Raw genomic sequence first — 18,584 nt, forward strand, 5'->3', positions numbered from 1 at the left:
CGGTTGGCACGCACAACTACAGAGGCTAGAAGGTTCTTCTAGCCAGGCCTCGAGCTCCACCACTGGAAAAGCTGGCGCCACCGTCGGCGTGACGTGCTAGGAGGGATCACGTGGACATAGCGGCCGCGTCGGCTGCTTCGGGAGCGCCGAAGCGAGCTGAAAACGAGTTTAAATTCCCTCGTACGCTGCGGTCCTCATTTAGTGGCGAAATTTTCCCCTTTCGAGTGTATCCTTTACAACGCTTGCAAGCACTACAATAGGTAGTGGCTGCCTTTGAAGGCGCGCAAAATGGTAGGCTACTGCTCAGTGCCGCAGGGCCGGACGCACGTAACGGAGGCCGGTGTCAGGCTTATTCACACGTAGCCGCAGGACAAGAAGCTGCGTGAAGCTTGGCTCGCGAAACATAAAACCGGCAAACAGTCATCGGCTACAACTCGGGTATGCAGCAAGCACAGACGCGAGGAAGATTTCTGCTACGGCGCCCGGTCTGCGATGTTCTGAAAACGCGCACTGAGACGCTCGCCCCAGTCCGCTGCCCGACTAATGTCATGATGGTTTGGTCTATGAACCTGTCGATGCTATAGATACTGGCAAGTTCAGAGGAGTGGAAAGGCAGCGGTAAGAAGCACATTTTAAAAAAGCATGGCATATGGTCATGTTTATGTTATTCGAATTAATGCACTGGATTACAAAAAAGGAGCAGCGGGAAATTGCACGCTGAGAACACCGATAAACATACAGTGCCACGCAACTCGAGAAATAATATTGAAAGTTCAAAGAATTTAGAAGAAAAAAATATTGAATCGTCGCGACGGCACATCACAGTCGCTGTTGGCGTCGAAGTCTCTACAATGAAATTATTTTTGAACAGCTCTGATAGTGTCCACGCAACAATGGTTGCTTGTATACTGTCAAATGCTCATATTCTGCGGCCTAAAGCTCATGGCACGGTGCGAAAACGCGCGCGCGGTGAAAGCGAAACACTGCGCGGACAAGCATGCAGACGCGCAGTCGGTCGCTGCGAATCTGCGCGATCGCTGCATTGAGGCTTCGTTCTATTACGCTCCATTTAGTTATACAAACACTATAAGAACATATTTCACATAGCTTGTTCTCAGCGTTTACCTACCTTTTACGCAAGAAGCTGGTTCGGGATACTTCATCGCGGCGACCGCACGCAGTGGCGTTCACTGTACGTATTCGGTACAGAGAAAGCGTCTGTAAACGATTGTGTGCTTTCAGTTTGTCCAAGATTATTATTTAGACAGTAAAAACTTCTCTCGTTTCTAAAGTGCTTACAGAAATGTCCGGGAGAGCTCGCGCGTGGTGTTTTCAGTGAGCGCTGACAGCAAAACCTATGAGGAGCGCGCCACGTGATCCCTCATACTACGCCAGCGAGGCGCTGCCGATAGATGGCGACTCCGCAACTCCTCGCCGCAACATTGTTATGGTGGCTAGCCACCATAACATTGTGTTGCTTCGCAAAATGGCTGCGTTCGTTGCTGCTGCAGAGCTCGCGTTTAGCGATGAGAGCTCGGACGACAGCGATTACTAGGTGACGCAGGTGCTGTACGAAGCCTTCTATGCACGTTGTCCATGCATAATCCTTGCGGGCGCGACATGGAAATGACGGACTCTGCGATTGCCGTGGTCAAATTACACACGGGGGACGGTGAGTTTGGTTGCCGTGGAAACGTAGAGAGCAGAAGTCGGGCATGGTTTCCGGAACCGGTTTGTGCGACGTGCACGCAGACTTCCTGTGTGATCCCCCATGGAGCATTTTTGCGCTCCGCTGGCCGATTCGGATTCGCGAAACCCGAGCGCTCGCTCGAGGACTTCGGCGGCCCCTCCAGATCGACCAGTGAAAAACGCCATAAGAATGGCGCTACATTTGGAAAATTGAGGGGCTTTAGAGTGGTCTGCACGGTGCAGCCACCTGGTGGCACAGAGCTCAACCATACACAGTAGCAGCAACAAAGTGTAGTCTTCTTTGCTGCTGGTGTGGATTTTTCGCAGGAGTGTAATCATCAACACCTTGTTTTTATAAATGTTTAGAATGTTTTACACTTGGTCAGAGCAATATAAGCGCTTTGTTTGACTGGTTAAGCGCTGCGCCAAGAAGTGTCTGGACCGTGCTGACCAATCAGGCTGCTCACGTACGTCTACGCTAAAGTTCCTTCATCCGCTTGAGTTTATGCCTCCAGTCATTAGCCGAATGACCAGCTTGCCTGTGGTTACCGGAATACCGGACACATTCGGCGCTACGACAGAATGCTCGCAACGCACGCTGCTTCGATAGCTCTTGGTCGACGGCCAAGCGGCTAGCGGAGAGGTCTCGCGCGGGAGGGGGCGTGCTCCAAAACAACCGGAAGTGGACAATGTGACGTCGCATCGTGACGCAGTGCCAGTGAAGGTGGAGTTTAGCGCCGCTCGCTCGGCGAGCGAGTTGAGGGGGAAAAGCATGGCTAGGGAGGAGGGTAGCTTCTAACCGCTTGTAGCTCAATTATTCGGTAACGCTTCGCTTAAATTGTGGTGTGAATGTTCTAGTTAAGCTGTACCCTACGCGCCTACAAAATTTGTCCGAGCCGTTTCAGGGGCCCTTTAAGCCACGGACGCATGCATCGACAAACGAATCAAACGCCCTTATGAATTTATCGCGGGCATGCCAGTGCCTTGAGACGCTTGGCGCGTTTCGATTTGGCCACCTGGACAAGCTCAATCATTGCAATTAATAGCAATTGTACGCGTTCCGGCGTCTTGTGCACTTCGAAGAATATAGACTGTTTTTTCGTAGGCGCCACCATATTAGGGTGGCTAGAATGGGTGGCTAGAATTCTAGCCACCCTAGCCGTATTGCGAACGCAGTGGCGCCGCCTATGAGCAGCGCCATACTGGCTTTGGTCTTTTGCATGGCAGGTATACGCTCCGCGGTAGGTTCTGGCGTTTGTTTTCGCGGTCGTGCGGTCTGTTTAGTATGACGTGCGTCTTCTACGTGGTAAACGGTTCTGTGAGATGTGCTGAAGTGGTTTAAGGCATCATGGCATAAATTTATGTTGCCGTTGAGGTGAACGGAACACGCAGCGCGATGTGTGCGCGCATACTTGAGCCCACAATGAGCCTCGGAGATCAATTGTGTATTTCTGAATGTTCCAATCACTAATATTACCATATTGCAGTATTATCCTCTATTTCTAAGCTGTGGTTTACGAGCCATGAAACATACGCGACGATCCGAACAGCGCCGGTACCGTTCTGCTACAATATGAGCTGTGATGTTATACTACGACATGCGTTCAAACTGTTCGCTGCAGGTTACATTGCGTGACTACTTGGTTGGATGGATGTGGTTTCCGCCCCTGAATAAAATAGTTTTGGCAAGTAATAGCAACATACCTTACAGTCTGAATTAAGCTTCTCCAGCAAAGGGACTGTTTACGAATTGCGCGAGCGTCCTAAGCAGTGGTAGGTGCTGGATTACATATATCTTTGTTCTATATACCGCGTGGTCCGAGCATACGGCATCAGCGGTTACATATTTATAAACGCTGTGCGGAGTGAGTATGCGAGGTCCTATCGCGGCCTTAGCCAGTTTTCTCTTGCTTCTTCGAGAAAGAGGCTGATAACCGAATATTTTTCGGTTGTGTTCGTTCCGTTCTCTACGACACACTTACACGTATTACGGAAATGTTGGCATCGCATTCTTTTTATGCGATCCCTCTCATATGTTATGACTGTATGCAGGCCAAAAAGACAATGCCGAAGCGCACAGCTTAAATGTGTATCGTGCTGGTTCATCAACCGCAGTGATCGCTGTTTAGCAGAGCCGTCGGCCTGATGCAGGAAGGCTAGCGTAGACATGTGGTTATTTGAAGCCTACTAGACTTTAAATGCGCGAGAACGACGCCGGTGTATCACAAATATTTGATAGCCCTGCCGCTCAGATGTTTCGTGGTTGCCTTAGTTTGGCCGTGCACGAGCATGCGCTCTTATGTTTTATGTTTTGCTCCCTACGCCAAGCGATCAGACCATGAGCTGATTTACCATTTAATGCTGGTAATACAGAGACGCCGGTTTTCTTTGTTGAATTAAAATCGACATAAGCAAAATAGTAAACAACACATACACGCACCGCGACTGATAATGCGCGTACACCGCGGCTGATTATGCGCGTCACATTTTCGCGCCCCCAAGACGTATTTCTGCTTACAGTATAGTTACTGATACACTGAAAGGCTTCCTTGACGATCTTATATGAACGAACATGGCGTAAATTTCACAACGTAAGATCTAAAACATCTCGAAATCGTTCCGCAGCACGCGACAGCAATACTTTCAAGCAGCGCCGCGCCGGATCGCCCAAGCCAGAGAGGAGGAAAGGCTCTCCGCGCGCCCTATCCTCCTCGCCCGGTGAAACGGTCTATATAGGTTGCGCTGAAATATACGAGAATAACATTTATATAGCTAATATACAAAGCTACAAGAACGTCTGAATCCACAAGCACGAAGATCAGACAAATCCATGTACTTCCCATCATTCCCATGGTAGGACAACGACTGCAGCGCCAGAGTTCCCTCTAGTAATTTTTGTAGGAAACTCTATGGGATCGGCCACACTAATATCTCCCCACCCAGCAATTCGCGAAAAATGCAGAAATAGCAGCGGCTAAGAAGTTAATCTTACTCTTAACATCAGAAACGTAACAGACTCGTGTAACACATCTTGTATTCCGGTGCCAATAACAGCAGCGCGCTACGCTGACAGACAGTCCTGGTAGGCGTCCGGGGACTCGTACTTTTGCTTGAAGAACTCGAGTGTCTTCTTCACTGTGGTCAGCAATGGAAACTTTCCCATTCCACAGTAGCCATCGTAATCCGAAAACTCAAGTCCCACCGCCGTGAATCCGTACTTCAGTGTGGTTGCGTTCTTCCGGCTAAGGCAGAGCTTTAGAAATAAAACAGAAGAAAGTAAAAACACATAAGACTTGACATAACAATTGCAAGGTACATATGCATATTGACAGGCGCTTATGAGTAAATTGTCTGATAATCGGTGTCTAACTGAAGATTAATGGAAACTTGTAAAATTTAGAAACGAGCCAGAACTTGAATGAAGGCATAAAGAAACCAAGGGACAAATTAACAAGGCCTTTAGTTCATAAGTATCATTTTCTAATGGCCGGCGGCCTTTGCAAATAATACGCACGTACAACATCAGGATTGGTTCCTACGTGCTTTTACTGACAATTCTACACTCTTAAACAATATTGCACCCTTTGGCTCGTATCTTGCCACACAACGATAATCGTCGTCTGTCTTGTCCGCATTTACTTTCCTTAACGCTGCGAGCCCGGTACTTCCAACTCACAAACGGCATGCACGTTATCAGTACGAGAAAGCATTTTCGACAGGAAACGTACGTTTTCAAGAAAGGAAACGCAAGCAAGGCAGATGATTATTGTTATGTGACAAAAAAGGGTCTAAAAAAGGGTCTAAAAAAGGGTCTAAAAAAGGGACAAAAAATTTGTCTAAGAGTGTAGCGCAGGAGCTTTTTTGTAAAAACGGACCCACATCGTTAACCGCGTGCGCAAATGTCTTCGAGCAGGGCAACGACGCAGCCAGCGTCGTGTAGTCAATAGATAAATATTCAATAGCAACACAGATTTGCAAAATATACGCACGCAGTACGTACTGAAAAAAGACTTCAGGCATACGCATAACGCAGTTGAGGCAAGGAAGACAATGCGCAGTGATTAATCAATGACGACTTCCTTTCGGCAATGCTTTATCTCATATGACCATCCACTCTCTCAACACCCAATAAATTAGATTCCATATAGGGAAGCGCCCCAACGCAGCAGCTTGAGATGTACTGGCGATCGTGTACCAATGCATTACGAATTATTTTCTTTCCACGTACACTTCTGATAAGCTATGGACATATAAGGAATACTTTATTTAGCAAGTAAGGCAGCAAATTCATAGACAGTTGATATAGTAGTTTTCATAGAATTGACGTAATAAGAAAGTGATGGGACGGACTTAGTTTGATTGTAAATAAAATTTAGAACACGTGTGGACACAGACAACACATTCTCCGTTATAACTAACCTCACGTTTGGAGAGGTTGAGTAATTTGATGTGCCAGCATATCTTCTTTCTATTTTTCTGTTTTTTTTATAATATCCTGCTTTCAAAGTGAGGAACCTGCTGTTGTTTCATATATATGTAGCAACTCGTGAATTTGTTTTTTTTTTCTGCCATAGAAAAGCACACTGTACAGCCTTGTAGGCTCGGGACCCGCTGCCACGTATGCATATCTAACGGTCATTCAAGCCCCGTCTGTGAGCTTTTTTTTTTCCTTAGCCTAGCCCCATGTAGGTGGAATTGTTATCGGAAAGTAACAACGAAACTTGAAAGGAATGTAACGATAGCGGTACAAGATTAGATTCGTAACGCTAATGAATATCTTCCTGCTGGTACTAAGAAAAACATGTGGAGCTGGACAAGTTATATACAGTCGCGCCCAGATTTTGCGTAGTCGACGGGGAGTGATGGAAAGTCCGTAAACTCGAGAATTCGGTAAAATCGAAAGATACGAAAACTCCATGGTTAGACGGCTAATTTATTTCTCGTGAAAAAAAAATCGGTTATCTTTACTTGCCTACGGTTTTTCAATGAGAGTGCCACGCCGCTCACGTGTGTCGCCAAAGCGAAGAGTCTGTTTTGTTATTTCTTCAGCCTCGGCAAATTGCTAGGAGGAGGTCGATGGTGTCCGTGACCTCGCTAGCTGTCGGCACGCGACCTACGTGTGCGTTCGTGTCGTCACCTTCTCACCAATAGGTGTTGGAATACCAACACGCCCTAACCTACGCTCTCTCTCACGCTTGCTCTGCGTCGGCAAGAAGCGTCTCAAGCTATCCCAATTTTCTGTTGCATTCATGTCTGTCGTCATTGCTTACGTAGACGACGAAGTCCACGCCTGGCGGGATAGCGTGGCAGTCAGTCAGCGCAAGCCTTGTATTCGCGAATTCCCCCGCGCGATCCCAAAGAGCGTGTCTTTTGCTGCGTGGCATTTTTTAGTTTCCTTTTCCGCTTTTTTTCTTTGGTGTGGCTTCGTAATATCGAGAGGCATGGTCAATATTCCACCAAAAGATGGAATTGGTAGTTTCATTACACCTAATGGAATAAGTTTGGGGAATTTGAATTTCTTCGTAAAATCAAGACGATGAGCAAAACGAGAACAAGGTGAAAGCAGGAGCCAACGTTTCGACAAGTGGACTTGCCTTCTTCGAGGCGACGTACGAAGACAAGTCCACTGGTCGAAACGTTGGCTCCTGCTTTCACCTTGTTCTCGTTTTGCTCATCGTCTTGAATTTCCGTCTAGCACATTCCCCGTGTTTTCGTAAAATCAAGAAATTCATAAAATTGGATTTTGGAAAATCCTCGTTCAACTGTGATACGTAGAGCACATACCATCGGTCTTTTATGAATTTAGAGAATTTGTGCCGGCTGAAAGAACACATAGTCTACATCAAGCGGCTGTTAACTTTTTTTGAAAGATGCAATTAGGATTTCCCTATTCACATGACTTGTTTCGTTTATTCAGGCCAATGTTAAGCGATGTCTGAGCGACACCCGACGTGGATGCTAAGTGGCTATGGTGTTGGACTGCTAAGCACGAGATCGTGGGATCGAATCCCTGCCACGGGGGCCGCATTTCGATGGGGGCGAAATGCGAAAACACCCGTTTACTTAGATTTAGGTGCACGTCAAAGAGCCCCAGGAGGACCAAATTTCCGGAGTCTCCCACTACGGCGTGCCTCATATTCACAAAGTGGTTTTGGCACGTAAAACCCCATAATTTTTTTTATGTCTCAGCGAGGGTTTCTTTATCCTCCTGTAGATTTCGCTGATGTTAGCTATGTCAGCTCAACACTGGCCATTCACAACAGTCTCTAGTGGCTTCAGGATTAAAACGACCTTGGAGAAAACGAATTCATTGGCTCGACTCATTTGTGCTGAAGATGCTAATTACCTTGTACCGTAGTGTCTCGGGCACGTCGTAGACAAAGGTCATGAGCTTCTTGTTGTCAACGTTGTACCTGCACTTGAACAGTTCGTTCTTCTGGACATGCCCGTACTTCCAATCTTTGCACACCTGCGGTCAATTTTGGCGGTTATAAAAGTGGGGCATGACAAACCTGATCATGCAACCTTGAGCCTATGCTTAAGCTCTCAACTTATTCTTTCGATGGGATTTCAACCAATATCATCTAGCTACACCGAAAAATGTAGTATGCACGAGATTTAAAAAGCAACTTATGTAAACCAGTTTTCAAAGCCATGCTTCGATAGACTTCTTATGCAGTGCACCTAGTGAACAACTGAAGGCTTCAGTTAGCCTTTCCATCAAGTGAAATTGTCATATGTAGACGGTGGGGAATGGTTTCGTCGAAAATTACATACGAATGCACATTTTTTAATGAGTGCCGCGTTACTAATTATTGAACTGGACATTGTTAAGGAAACGAGATCATCCTAATGGGGCGACTTGAGTGCTGCGCCCACGTACCTCAGGGGCAGTTATGTCAGACACCCCCTAGCATTTTGCTCGTCAAGCAGCTGGCTTAAATACCGGGACCATGCGCCTATGCTCCCATCTTCCTTTTAAAAAAATACAAGAGGCATCCGCATGGCCAGATGTTCAGGTGCTTCTATCGCCTAAGTGGCGTAGAACCACTATATGATATTTAGTAAACTATGTATACCCAACAATAGCGTTTGGACACATGTTTCTTATGTGATATCATACGCTAAGACCAAATTGTCTTACATGAGTTATTGACCCCTTTCACGGAGTAGTTTGTTCTAGAGAAATCAGATGGCGCTTTTGGCGGCGCGTCGCACGTCGCCTCAGCGAGAGCGCACGAATACGAAACCATTACCGCTTCCACCTTGGTTCTGTGTGATCAGCTGTCGGAAATGCAACTGAGTTTTCGCTGACGCACTGTGCTCCAATCATGCCGGATTGAATCCCGTGGATTGAAGATGTGTGCAGTAGTTGGCTCCAAAAATAGTGGCTAGCATATTAAGGATTGGAGTGAATCTGTGTAGCCAAGATCGCGGACCATTGCGGCAACTGTCTGTACGTGTTACCGGCACTTCGAGATGCACAGCTTTCTTCGAGGATACAGAAATGTGCCCATCCGCGAGCGTTGTATCCCTTAGAGCTGCGCACGGGCTCGGGCCGGCCCGAAAGCCCGGACCCGGCCCGCGGGCCGGGCTCGGGCCATTTGGAGATTCTCTTACTCGGGCTTGGGCCGGGCTCGGGCCAGGCTTTCTATGTCTCGGACGGACCGGTCGGGCTCCCCGATCTCGACTGCGCACCTTATGGGAAAGTAGGCTTGTCGTCTCGCATGTAGATACAGCAGGAAGTGCAATGTATTTATTCATCAAAAATGGAATCTACAGGGCGGGAGAAAAGTACAAACGCCAACAAAAGGCAAACGAAGGATAGCGGAGGCTGGGAATGCGTTTTCGGTTCTACGAAGTACCGACGCTTTGGAAAAGCCGCCGCTTGCAGGCGCCTCCCAGTAAAAAAGCTAAGAAGGGAAGCGTTTGCGGCCCGTGCACAGCTCTAGTGTCCCTATCCTTTGAAGAAAGTGCTTCAGCCCCACAACGTCGGCAAGAGTGAGTTCCGCTCCTTAAACAATGACAAAGGGAGTAGCGCCACTTTCTGTCATAGTACGTTTCGCGCACAGTATCTATGCACGTCTGCCCCAGCGTGCACGGAATCTTACGCAAACTTTGTCGCCAACGTGTCAGTAAGTGAATGGACGCACACATAAATATACGCGCCCTATATGCGCACGACAAACGACGGACTGCACCAATAGCGCACGAATGGTCGAAGCTGAATGTTTCGTGATGGTCCACAAGAGTAAGCGAGTTACTAGCGATAATACATCCTTGCCACAAGGTACTAAAATGTACAAAACGGCCATGTTTGAAGCCTTGTGCGCGGCAAGAACAAATACAGGGTGTTTCAGCCAAGACTCCAATTTTTTAAAGGTTGCCTGTGGCAGATAGCTCGATTCTAGTTTATTAGCCGGTCTACTCGAAGCGGGGGACACTACTTACACAAAAAATTGAAATGCAATATCGACTAATTAACAAGAATGCACTAATTAACTTTATAACTAATTATCTTATGGCCCATATTACAATTTACAAATTCTAGCAGTGGACTGCGCAAGGCGGATCCAGTTGGAACAAATTCTCCGGACGACACCAGTTTCGCGATATAAATTCCTGAACTTTGCGGAGAAATGCATTGGCGTTCCAGTTACTTGTGTGCTTCGGTGCATGAAACGACGTTTTGTTAACAAATCAACTGCGACGCCAATGCATTTCTCCGCAAAGTTCGGAAAGTTGTATCTCAAAACTGGTGTAATCTTGAGAATTCGTTCCAAGTGGATCCCCCTTGCGAACTCCACGGCTAGAATTTGTAAATTGCAATATGGGCCATAACGTTATTAGTTAAAACTTAATTAGTGATTTTTTATAAATTAGTCGATTTTGCAACTCTATTTTTTGTGCAAGTATTGTACGCCGTTTCAAGTAGACCAGCTCATGAACCAGAATTGTGATATCTGCCACAGAAAACTTTTAAAGATTTTTGAAAGTGTTCGCTGAAACACGCTGTATATCAGAACTGAGCACTCCCCCGAGCGATTAGGCCGAAATAATCAGAGAGCGACCGCAACAAGGAAATGTACTGCGTCAGAAATGTGACAAGCATACTGCTTCAAAATATTCGCAAAAATAAAGAACGAAGGGCAAAACATGCTGTTTCAATTCATAAGTGAAAGGTTTGGATAGCTCGGAATACATATTTAGCCTCGCTTTTAAAACAAGCACCATATACGCTGCTCGCGCTGTTTGGGCATATATTTTGATCAGCGTCCAAATTTTGCATGTTCTCTGAAGCTGTGGCCAAAGCTCCGTGTCGTCCATCCAGTCACCGTCTATGATATCTCCTGAAACACGAGGTTTGCTAGGCCACATCTGCGTCATACACACCCATTCTAAACGCGGAGGCAACGGAGGCAGTTGGCGCAAGAAATGGACGCGTAACCACGTGATCAAACGTGGCAGCGGCCACGGGGTCGCCGCGAAGAGGGTCCATAGCGCACATTTTCATAGTATTTTGTAAATCCACAAAGTAGTTCCAGCCGTTTCGCACTATGAACTTTCAAGCAGGTATTGTAAAATACAAGGAAATCTCCATATTTAATGCATCCCTTTTAAATTTTGTGAATGCTTGGAACGTTGTATTTCCTCCCCTTTTATTTTTCGCCTGAGGTCTCACATGCCACTCACCCGCTGCACTCTTTCGGTGTTCCATTCTGATGTGACATATATTTTAAATACCAGCATCACATCTAGAAACAACACGTTAACTAGTCACATCAAGAGAGCCAGCGCTTTACGCACTGGCTCTCTGAAATATTCAGTGGCGATACAGTTAATTACTTACGGTTACTTAACGGTTACGGTTATGCTTACATACAGTTAATTACGTTAATGACAGCTATAATTACTTTCACAAAAAGCTATGTACCACTGCATTTAAACTCGCATCGCCGCGAAGTATTTGAGAAGTCATAGCGTATTCGAACGACAGAATGTTCTAGTTTCACATTTTAGAGATTTGTTGCGGCGCATTGTTGAATGGTGAAACGTGGGCTGAGCCTCCACGAATTACTGAAGCTTAATTTCGGAAATTCGCCCTAACACTCCCAATATTGCACTGCACTCTGGTACACACCTTTGCACTTATATCTTTTCAGTAGAGACCCACAAAGGATTATACTCTCAAAAAGCTTTTAACATACGTCCATTGATAACATCAGCGTCGTATTCAGGCAGTTTTGAGTTGGCCGTTTAATGTACAGATCCAGGCACGTGATACTGTCACAGAGCACTCCTAGCTTCCCGCTCTCAACGAGGCGATGATGATGATTTACCCATTCGATAGTAATTATTTTCTTATAGAGCTAGGCTCGCCTAAAGTCCCTTGATAATATGAAAGTACCGCCACTCTTTGAACTCTGCCGCCGCCGCGCGACCTCCTCGCCTCCTCCTCGCCCCTTGCGTGTCCCCTCCGCGGCAACCAGTTTTGTACCCGTTTTTCTGCACGGCGATTGGTCTCCCTGCCGTTGCCCTTGGAAACGCACGGATCTTGAGTTTTGCTTGTGTTTTTCTTTTTCGTTCGCGCCATTTTCCTCCTGAGTACGGCTGGCTCGGTGCTTTAGCTCGGCGTAGCGAACGTTGTGCGCAGTGTTTCTGGTCTATGTGCTAGCGCTATGCCGGGCTGTTGCGCATATAACTGCAGCAAGAAACCTGAAGATGCTTATACCGTTTTTATGATACCACAAAGAAAGCGTAACGGTTTGCGTAGGAAGCAGTGGCTGCATGACATTGGCCGAAGCAACATCAAGGGGATTCAACGGAACCGAACTTCGGTGAGCCGCACTTTTAAAACCAACGAGAGCCCTATTCGTTCGGCCACGCCGACGGTAGGGTTAGCCCTAACGCCGAACGCTGGCGCGTGGGAGCTCGGAGACCCGCAAGCAGCCACCGTGTCTACGGTGAGCTGTGGGGACGACCCAGCCCGGAACGGTACGATCGCGGGGAAACCAGGCACCATTGCCCACCAACCACCGACACCGAAACCACGGAAGTTGTATCCGAGAGTCACCCGAGACCCCTGCCTGACGAGGCCTTGCCCGGGCCGTCTCCCGTCCTCTCGGAGCAGCTCCACAATCAAGAATCCCAGTGGTAAATGGTCGTTTCCCTTCATCGGAAACGCCGCCTGCAAAAACAACAATCCACTGGTGAGCAAGATCCAGTCGGGCAAACCACGCCATCGGAAACCACACCGTTAGGGCTAGCTCTAACCAAGGTACCAGCCGCCGCCGCGAAAGCCACGTCGCAAGCTACCTGCGAAGAGCGCGGAGCCGGAACACCTATTTCTGAAGACGCGGCTGCAAGGAGCAGGCCTCGCCGACGGGCGCCTCCACTTCCGCGCACTGACATGAAAATCATTATACACCCTGCCCCGGGCCTCATCGTTCGAAAACTACAGACCCACCAAGTGGCCAAGGCGATCGTCCAAGCCACCGGAGGTGCGCCGACCTGCAAGGGGGACGACTTCATCATCCGCCTGCGACACGGCTCGAACACCATCATCGTGAGCACACCTCACGAGGCCACGGCGGCCACATTCATGCAAATTATGAGCCTCACCTTTCACGGACGATCACACCCCGTGAAGGTGTACCTATCAACACCCGAGGGCCTGCTTAAAGGTGTCGTACACGGCATCGACGCAGGCACCGGCAAAGAAGAGCTTATGGCGAATCTTCGGGTCCGCACACATGGAGTCCGCATCGTGCGGGCCCGTATGCTCGGAAAATCCCAGACAGCCCTACTCCACTTCGAGGGACCACAGGTGACAAGATTTGTGTACTACTATGGAGGGGAGATGCCCTGCCTAGACTACCAGCCGACAAGGCAGTTCTGCTGCATCTGTAGAATCACCGGACACCGACCAGACGTCTGCCCCAACCCAACGGTTCGTGCGTGCAACGTTTGCAACTACATTAATTACATTAACTACATTAACCCTGACGCCTGTCACACTTGTGTTCCGAAGTGCGCCCTTTGCGGAGGGGCCCATCTCACCGCCGCAACAGAGTGCAACAACAAGCTCAAACGCATTCCACTCAGATGGAAGCCTGCCTCCACCACCACACCCAAAACCCAACGACAGCCCCGCCCGGTCACTCACTCGACCAAGGCGGCTGACCTTCACCCGCGATAGTTCAGCTCCGAGCGGGAAGGCTCCGACTTCGACTACTCGGAGTCTCCGAGCATCTACAGATCCCGGTCCGGTTCCAACCCGAGGTCCAGGTCCCGCTCCTGCTCTCGCCCAGGGTCTCACTTTCGGTCGCCCAGACGGCGATCTCGGTCGACGCCCAAGCAAGGACAGCAGGTAGCACCAGCCATCACGGTACTCAAAGACAAGGGGCCCCAGCAACACCACCGAAAGACCAAGGAAGCCTCAGTCAAGAGGACTACCACCAAAGAACACGAGGTAAGCGGGGCGGCAGTAGCCTCCCCCTCGTATAAAAAACCACAGACGCCACCATCGGTGAAATTGGAACAGGAACTCGCCACCATGCGCGCACAGATACAGACACTCACACAAGAAAACAGGCAACTCAAACAACAAGTGATACAGCTCACACAAATACTACAAGAGGCGGCTCCACACAAGGACATCATTGACCTACAAACCCATATCGATGCCATCCGCACCCAGATGCAAGCCTTTATGGACGCTACACGCGCCCAGTTGGAACAAATAACACAGAGTGCAATACAGCGGACAGATGCAGCAATAAAACATATGGAAGCCACTGTAGACAGCAAGCTTAAGAACCAGCTTCACTCCATAAAACTACGAAAGACACTACGACAGAACCTTTACAAGGCCACACCTGTAGCAGCACCAAACCAAACCGTAACATCACCGACCACAACGTCCAACAATGCCTAGACCATACAGGCAAGTCAAAGAAAACTTAGAAATTTGGCAATGGAACTGCCGTGGGTACCGCAGGAAGAAAGGGCTGCTGGCACAATTGATCGCTCATTCCTCAAAACCACCAGGGGTCATAGCCCTAGAAGAGCCCAGTACCCGACCAACACTACATGGCTACGAAGAATACCACACAAGTCAAGACGACAAGTGGAAGGTAGCCACACTAGTAGACAGAAACATCACAACCATACAAAACAGACCCATAGACGACGTGGACGTACTACATGTACTTTTCGAAATAATATACAAAGGCAACCAGAAACAGAGCGCCTTCGTACTCAACATTTATTGCCCCCCTAGCCAAAGGCGGGCAAACAAAGGAAAACTCTTTGGGGACACCCTCCGCCTCGCTAAAGACAGTCCCCTGGTAATCATGGGTGACTTCAACGCTCAGAACACCCTGTGGGGGTACCAGAGGCAGGATTGGAAGGGTCTCCAGCTACAAACACTAATTGAACAGTGTCATCTCACACTCATCACAGACCCGAACATACCGACGAGGGAAGGGAACAGCGCCACACGCGACACAACTCCCGACCTCGCTTTCGTCACTCTAACCACGCGAGCCGAATGGCTCAACACACTCGAAAACCTAGGCAGCGATCACTTCATATTAAACATAACACTACAGACTAGACGCCTACGCAGGCAGATCGGCACAGCTAAACTCACTGACTGGCGAAAGATCAGGGAAGCCCAAGAACAGGACGCCGACACAATCACGAATCTGGAACATTGGTGCGACAACCTCCGTCGACATAAACAACGCCACGCAAAGGAAATCGCCAGAACGGAAGAGACCCCAGAGGTGGATCCCCACTTACTACACCTGTGGGATGCGAAACGGGGCCTTACCAGCCGCTGGAAAAAACAGAAATATAACAGGAAACTGAAGACGCGCATAGCACAAATAACAGTGGAAGCAGAGGAATATGCCATGCAACTCGCTTCCGCGAACTGGTGTAGATTCTGTGACTCCTTCGGTGGCGCGCTGGACACGGCCAAGACGTGGCACATCCTCAAAGCCATCCTGGACCCCACCAAAACCAAAGGAGAAGGACACAGGGCTCTGGAACGGTTACTACACACCTACCCAGGCAGCCAACAAGAACTCATCGATGCCATCAAGACCAAGTGCTATGGAGATCCCTCTCCTACACAACCATGTAGAACACCCTACACAGGACAACCCAACCCGCTAATGGACGAACCTATCACCGAAAATGAAATGAGAGCGGTCATCGCAGCCACCACTCGTAACACAGCGGCGGGCACGGACCAGATCACAAATTCGATGATCAGAAACCTGAGCGACAAGTCTATCTCCGCGCTCACGGCCTTTCTCAACAAACACTGGGAACAAGGTACGGTACCGGCGATGTGGAAACACGCACGAATAATCATGATCCCCAAACCGGGCAAGAAATTGGCAATTGAAAACCTCAGACCCATATCGCTCACGTCCTGCCTCGGCAAGGTGTACGAAAAAATTATAAACACGAGACTACAGAGACACTTGGAAGATAACAAACACCTGCCGGACACCATGTTCGGTTTCCACGCAGGCCAGTCCACACAAGATGTGCTACTCCAAATCAAGGAAGAAGTCCTCAGCAACGTTTCCCGCTGCGGCGAACACGTCCTCCTAGCAATCGACATCAAAGGGGCTTTCGACAACGTCAGCCACCAAGGAATCCTCGAAGGGCTGGCCAACACCAACTGCGGCGTGCGAACGTACAAGTATGTTCAGAGCTTCCTGAGCCACCGCATGGCGGAGCTGAAGATGGGAGAGATCCAGACTTCAGTGTACCACCCTCCCAACAAGGGAACACCACAAGGTGCCGTCATCTCTCCCACGCTGTTCAACGTCGCCATGATCGGCCTCGCAAGCAAACTGCAGGACGTAGCAGGTCTTCGGCACGCAATCTAAGCAGACGATATAACACTCTGGACCACAACAGGGTATCTCGCTGAAAAAGAAGAACGCCTGCAAACAGCAGCAAATATAATCCAAGAATACGTCAGCCAACGGGGACTACAATGCTCGCCCGAAAAATCTGAGCTCCTACGGTCTGGCGAGGCCGGGGTAACCACGCAGTCCCCACAGACCCAACAAGAAGACTCGAGGTACGCCTCAACGGGGGCCTCATCCCAGAGAAGCCGTTGCTGAGGGTGCTGGGCATGTGGTTGCAGTCCAACCAGCGCGCTACACACACCCTTACACTCCTCAAAACCAGTGTCAAGGCGATATCACGCATGATCTCCCGCGTAACATCCAAGAACAGAGGAATGAAGGAAAGGGACACCCTCCGACCGGTCAGTGGTCTGGTGGGGAGCAGAATCACATACAGGCTGCCTTACTACCACCTCACACAGTCCGAGGCGAAGCAGGCCGACACACTTTTGAGGATGGCGTTCAAGACCGCTCTCCGCCTGCCGATGAGTACATCGACTGAAAAATTATTGGCGCTAGGGTTGCACAACACTCTCAGCGAACTGACAGAAGCCCATTACGTCTCGCAACAACAGTGACTTGCGCGGACTCACACGGGCCGGCAGGGCCTACAAACCTTAGGGTTCCAAGCAATAACAACACGAACCCAAGAAACCTGCTTAATACCTCGTCACGTCCAGGACAGGTTTCACGTTGCCCCGATACCACGCAATATGGACCCTAACCTACACTCCGGCAGGAGGAGAGCAAGGGCCCAGTACATGGAGAAAGCGTTCAGGTTCAATACCACGGCCCGTTTTACGGACGCCGCCATGTATGGGACGAAAAACAAGGGCGCAGTGGCAGTGGCATACGACCACCGAGGCCACGTTACCTCCGCTGCATCGACCCGCCCCTGCACGATCACGGAAGCCGAAGAGATGGCCATCGCGTTAGCCATCCGCGAGGGCCTACACGCAAACCAATCACTGACGATCCTCACGGATTCCCAGCAGGCCTGCCGCAACTTCCTACAGGGAAGAATTGGAAGACCTGCTGCACAAATCCTCGCCGGAATACTCAAGGAGGATCCTGAGGACTTCACCACCCAAACCATCATCTGGATACCAGGCCACACTGGCATCACGGGCAACCTGCAGGCCGACAGAGCAGCTCGAGGATTCGTACATAACCGAGCACTCATCACGCCGGCTGCAGAAGACCCAGACCCTGTCGACCTCGAGTATTCAGCCATCGTTAACTACCACAGAGGGCGTCGCTTGCGATATCCACCACCTCATCGAAATCTAAAGACAGAAGATGCCGCTGCCTGGCGTAGGCTCCAGACAGGCACTTACACGAACCTACACATATTACATCGGATACACCCCACAGCCTACAGGGACGAATGCCCATGGTGTGGGGCCACGCCAACACTATACCACATTACGTGGGAGTGCACACTACAAAACATAGAACACCTAGACACGAACACCACGAGGGAGCAATGGGAGGCACTGCTGTCGAGCTCGGCCCTCGACGACCAGCTCAAGCTGATAAAGAGAGCCGAGAAGATGGCAAGAGCCAGCGGAGCCCTGGACTAAGGGCCCCGACCATTAGCGGTTTTCTGATTTTTCTTTTTATAAAGTTTATCTGTCTGTCTGTTTTGCGAGCTGAGGAGTCTATCTTATAGCTCGTAGCAAAGCATCCCGTAATGCTGCATTTTTTTATCATTCTTCCGGCCTGCTCACCAGCGTTTTTGTTGCAGTTGTCCTCAGTATGCTTAATATTCTGGGGTGGCTCCATCACTTCGCACGTCGTTAACTGTTGTTATTCAGTCAGAAGCACAGTATTATTGACTCTGCTTTGCGCCCTGAAAAAATTAGTGGCAAGTATCCCCGTAGTATTGTAGGTGATGAGCATTCACTAGTCAAAATTGAGCTTTTTTTTAAAGTTTTAAGGCGAAAGCCTTTAGATCTT

At 49.1% G+C, this 18,584-nt stretch overlaps 1 protein-coding gene across 2 annotated transcripts in view; it reads right to left on the reverse strand.

Annotated features, from left to right (window-relative positions):
* Positions 1-4,703: 4,703 nt before the first annotated feature.
* LOC139061336 (uncharacterized) overlaps positions 4,704-18,584 on the reverse strand; it is a 115,702-nt gene continuing 101,821 nt past the window's right edge. For both annotated transcript variants that reach the window (XM_070541232.1, XM_070541231.1), the window contains 2 exons: positions 8,036-8,158; positions 4,704-4,942 (listed from right to left, as the gene is read on the reverse strand). In XM_070541232.1, the coding sequence (XP_070397333.1) occupies positions 4,751-4,942; positions 8,036-8,158 (315 nt within the window). In that variant the 3' untranslated portion in view covers positions 4,704-4,750. The remainder of the gene's footprint in view (positions 4,943-8,035; positions 8,159-18,584) is intronic.

This window comes from Dermacentor albipictus, chromosome 6 (genome assembly GCF_038994185.2).
Source record: "Dermacentor albipictus isolate Rhodes 1998 colony chromosome 6, USDA_Dalb.pri_finalv2, whole genome shotgun sequence".
NCBI classification, from domain to species: Eukaryota; Metazoa; Arthropoda; class Arachnida; order Ixodida; family Ixodidae; genus Dermacentor; species Dermacentor albipictus.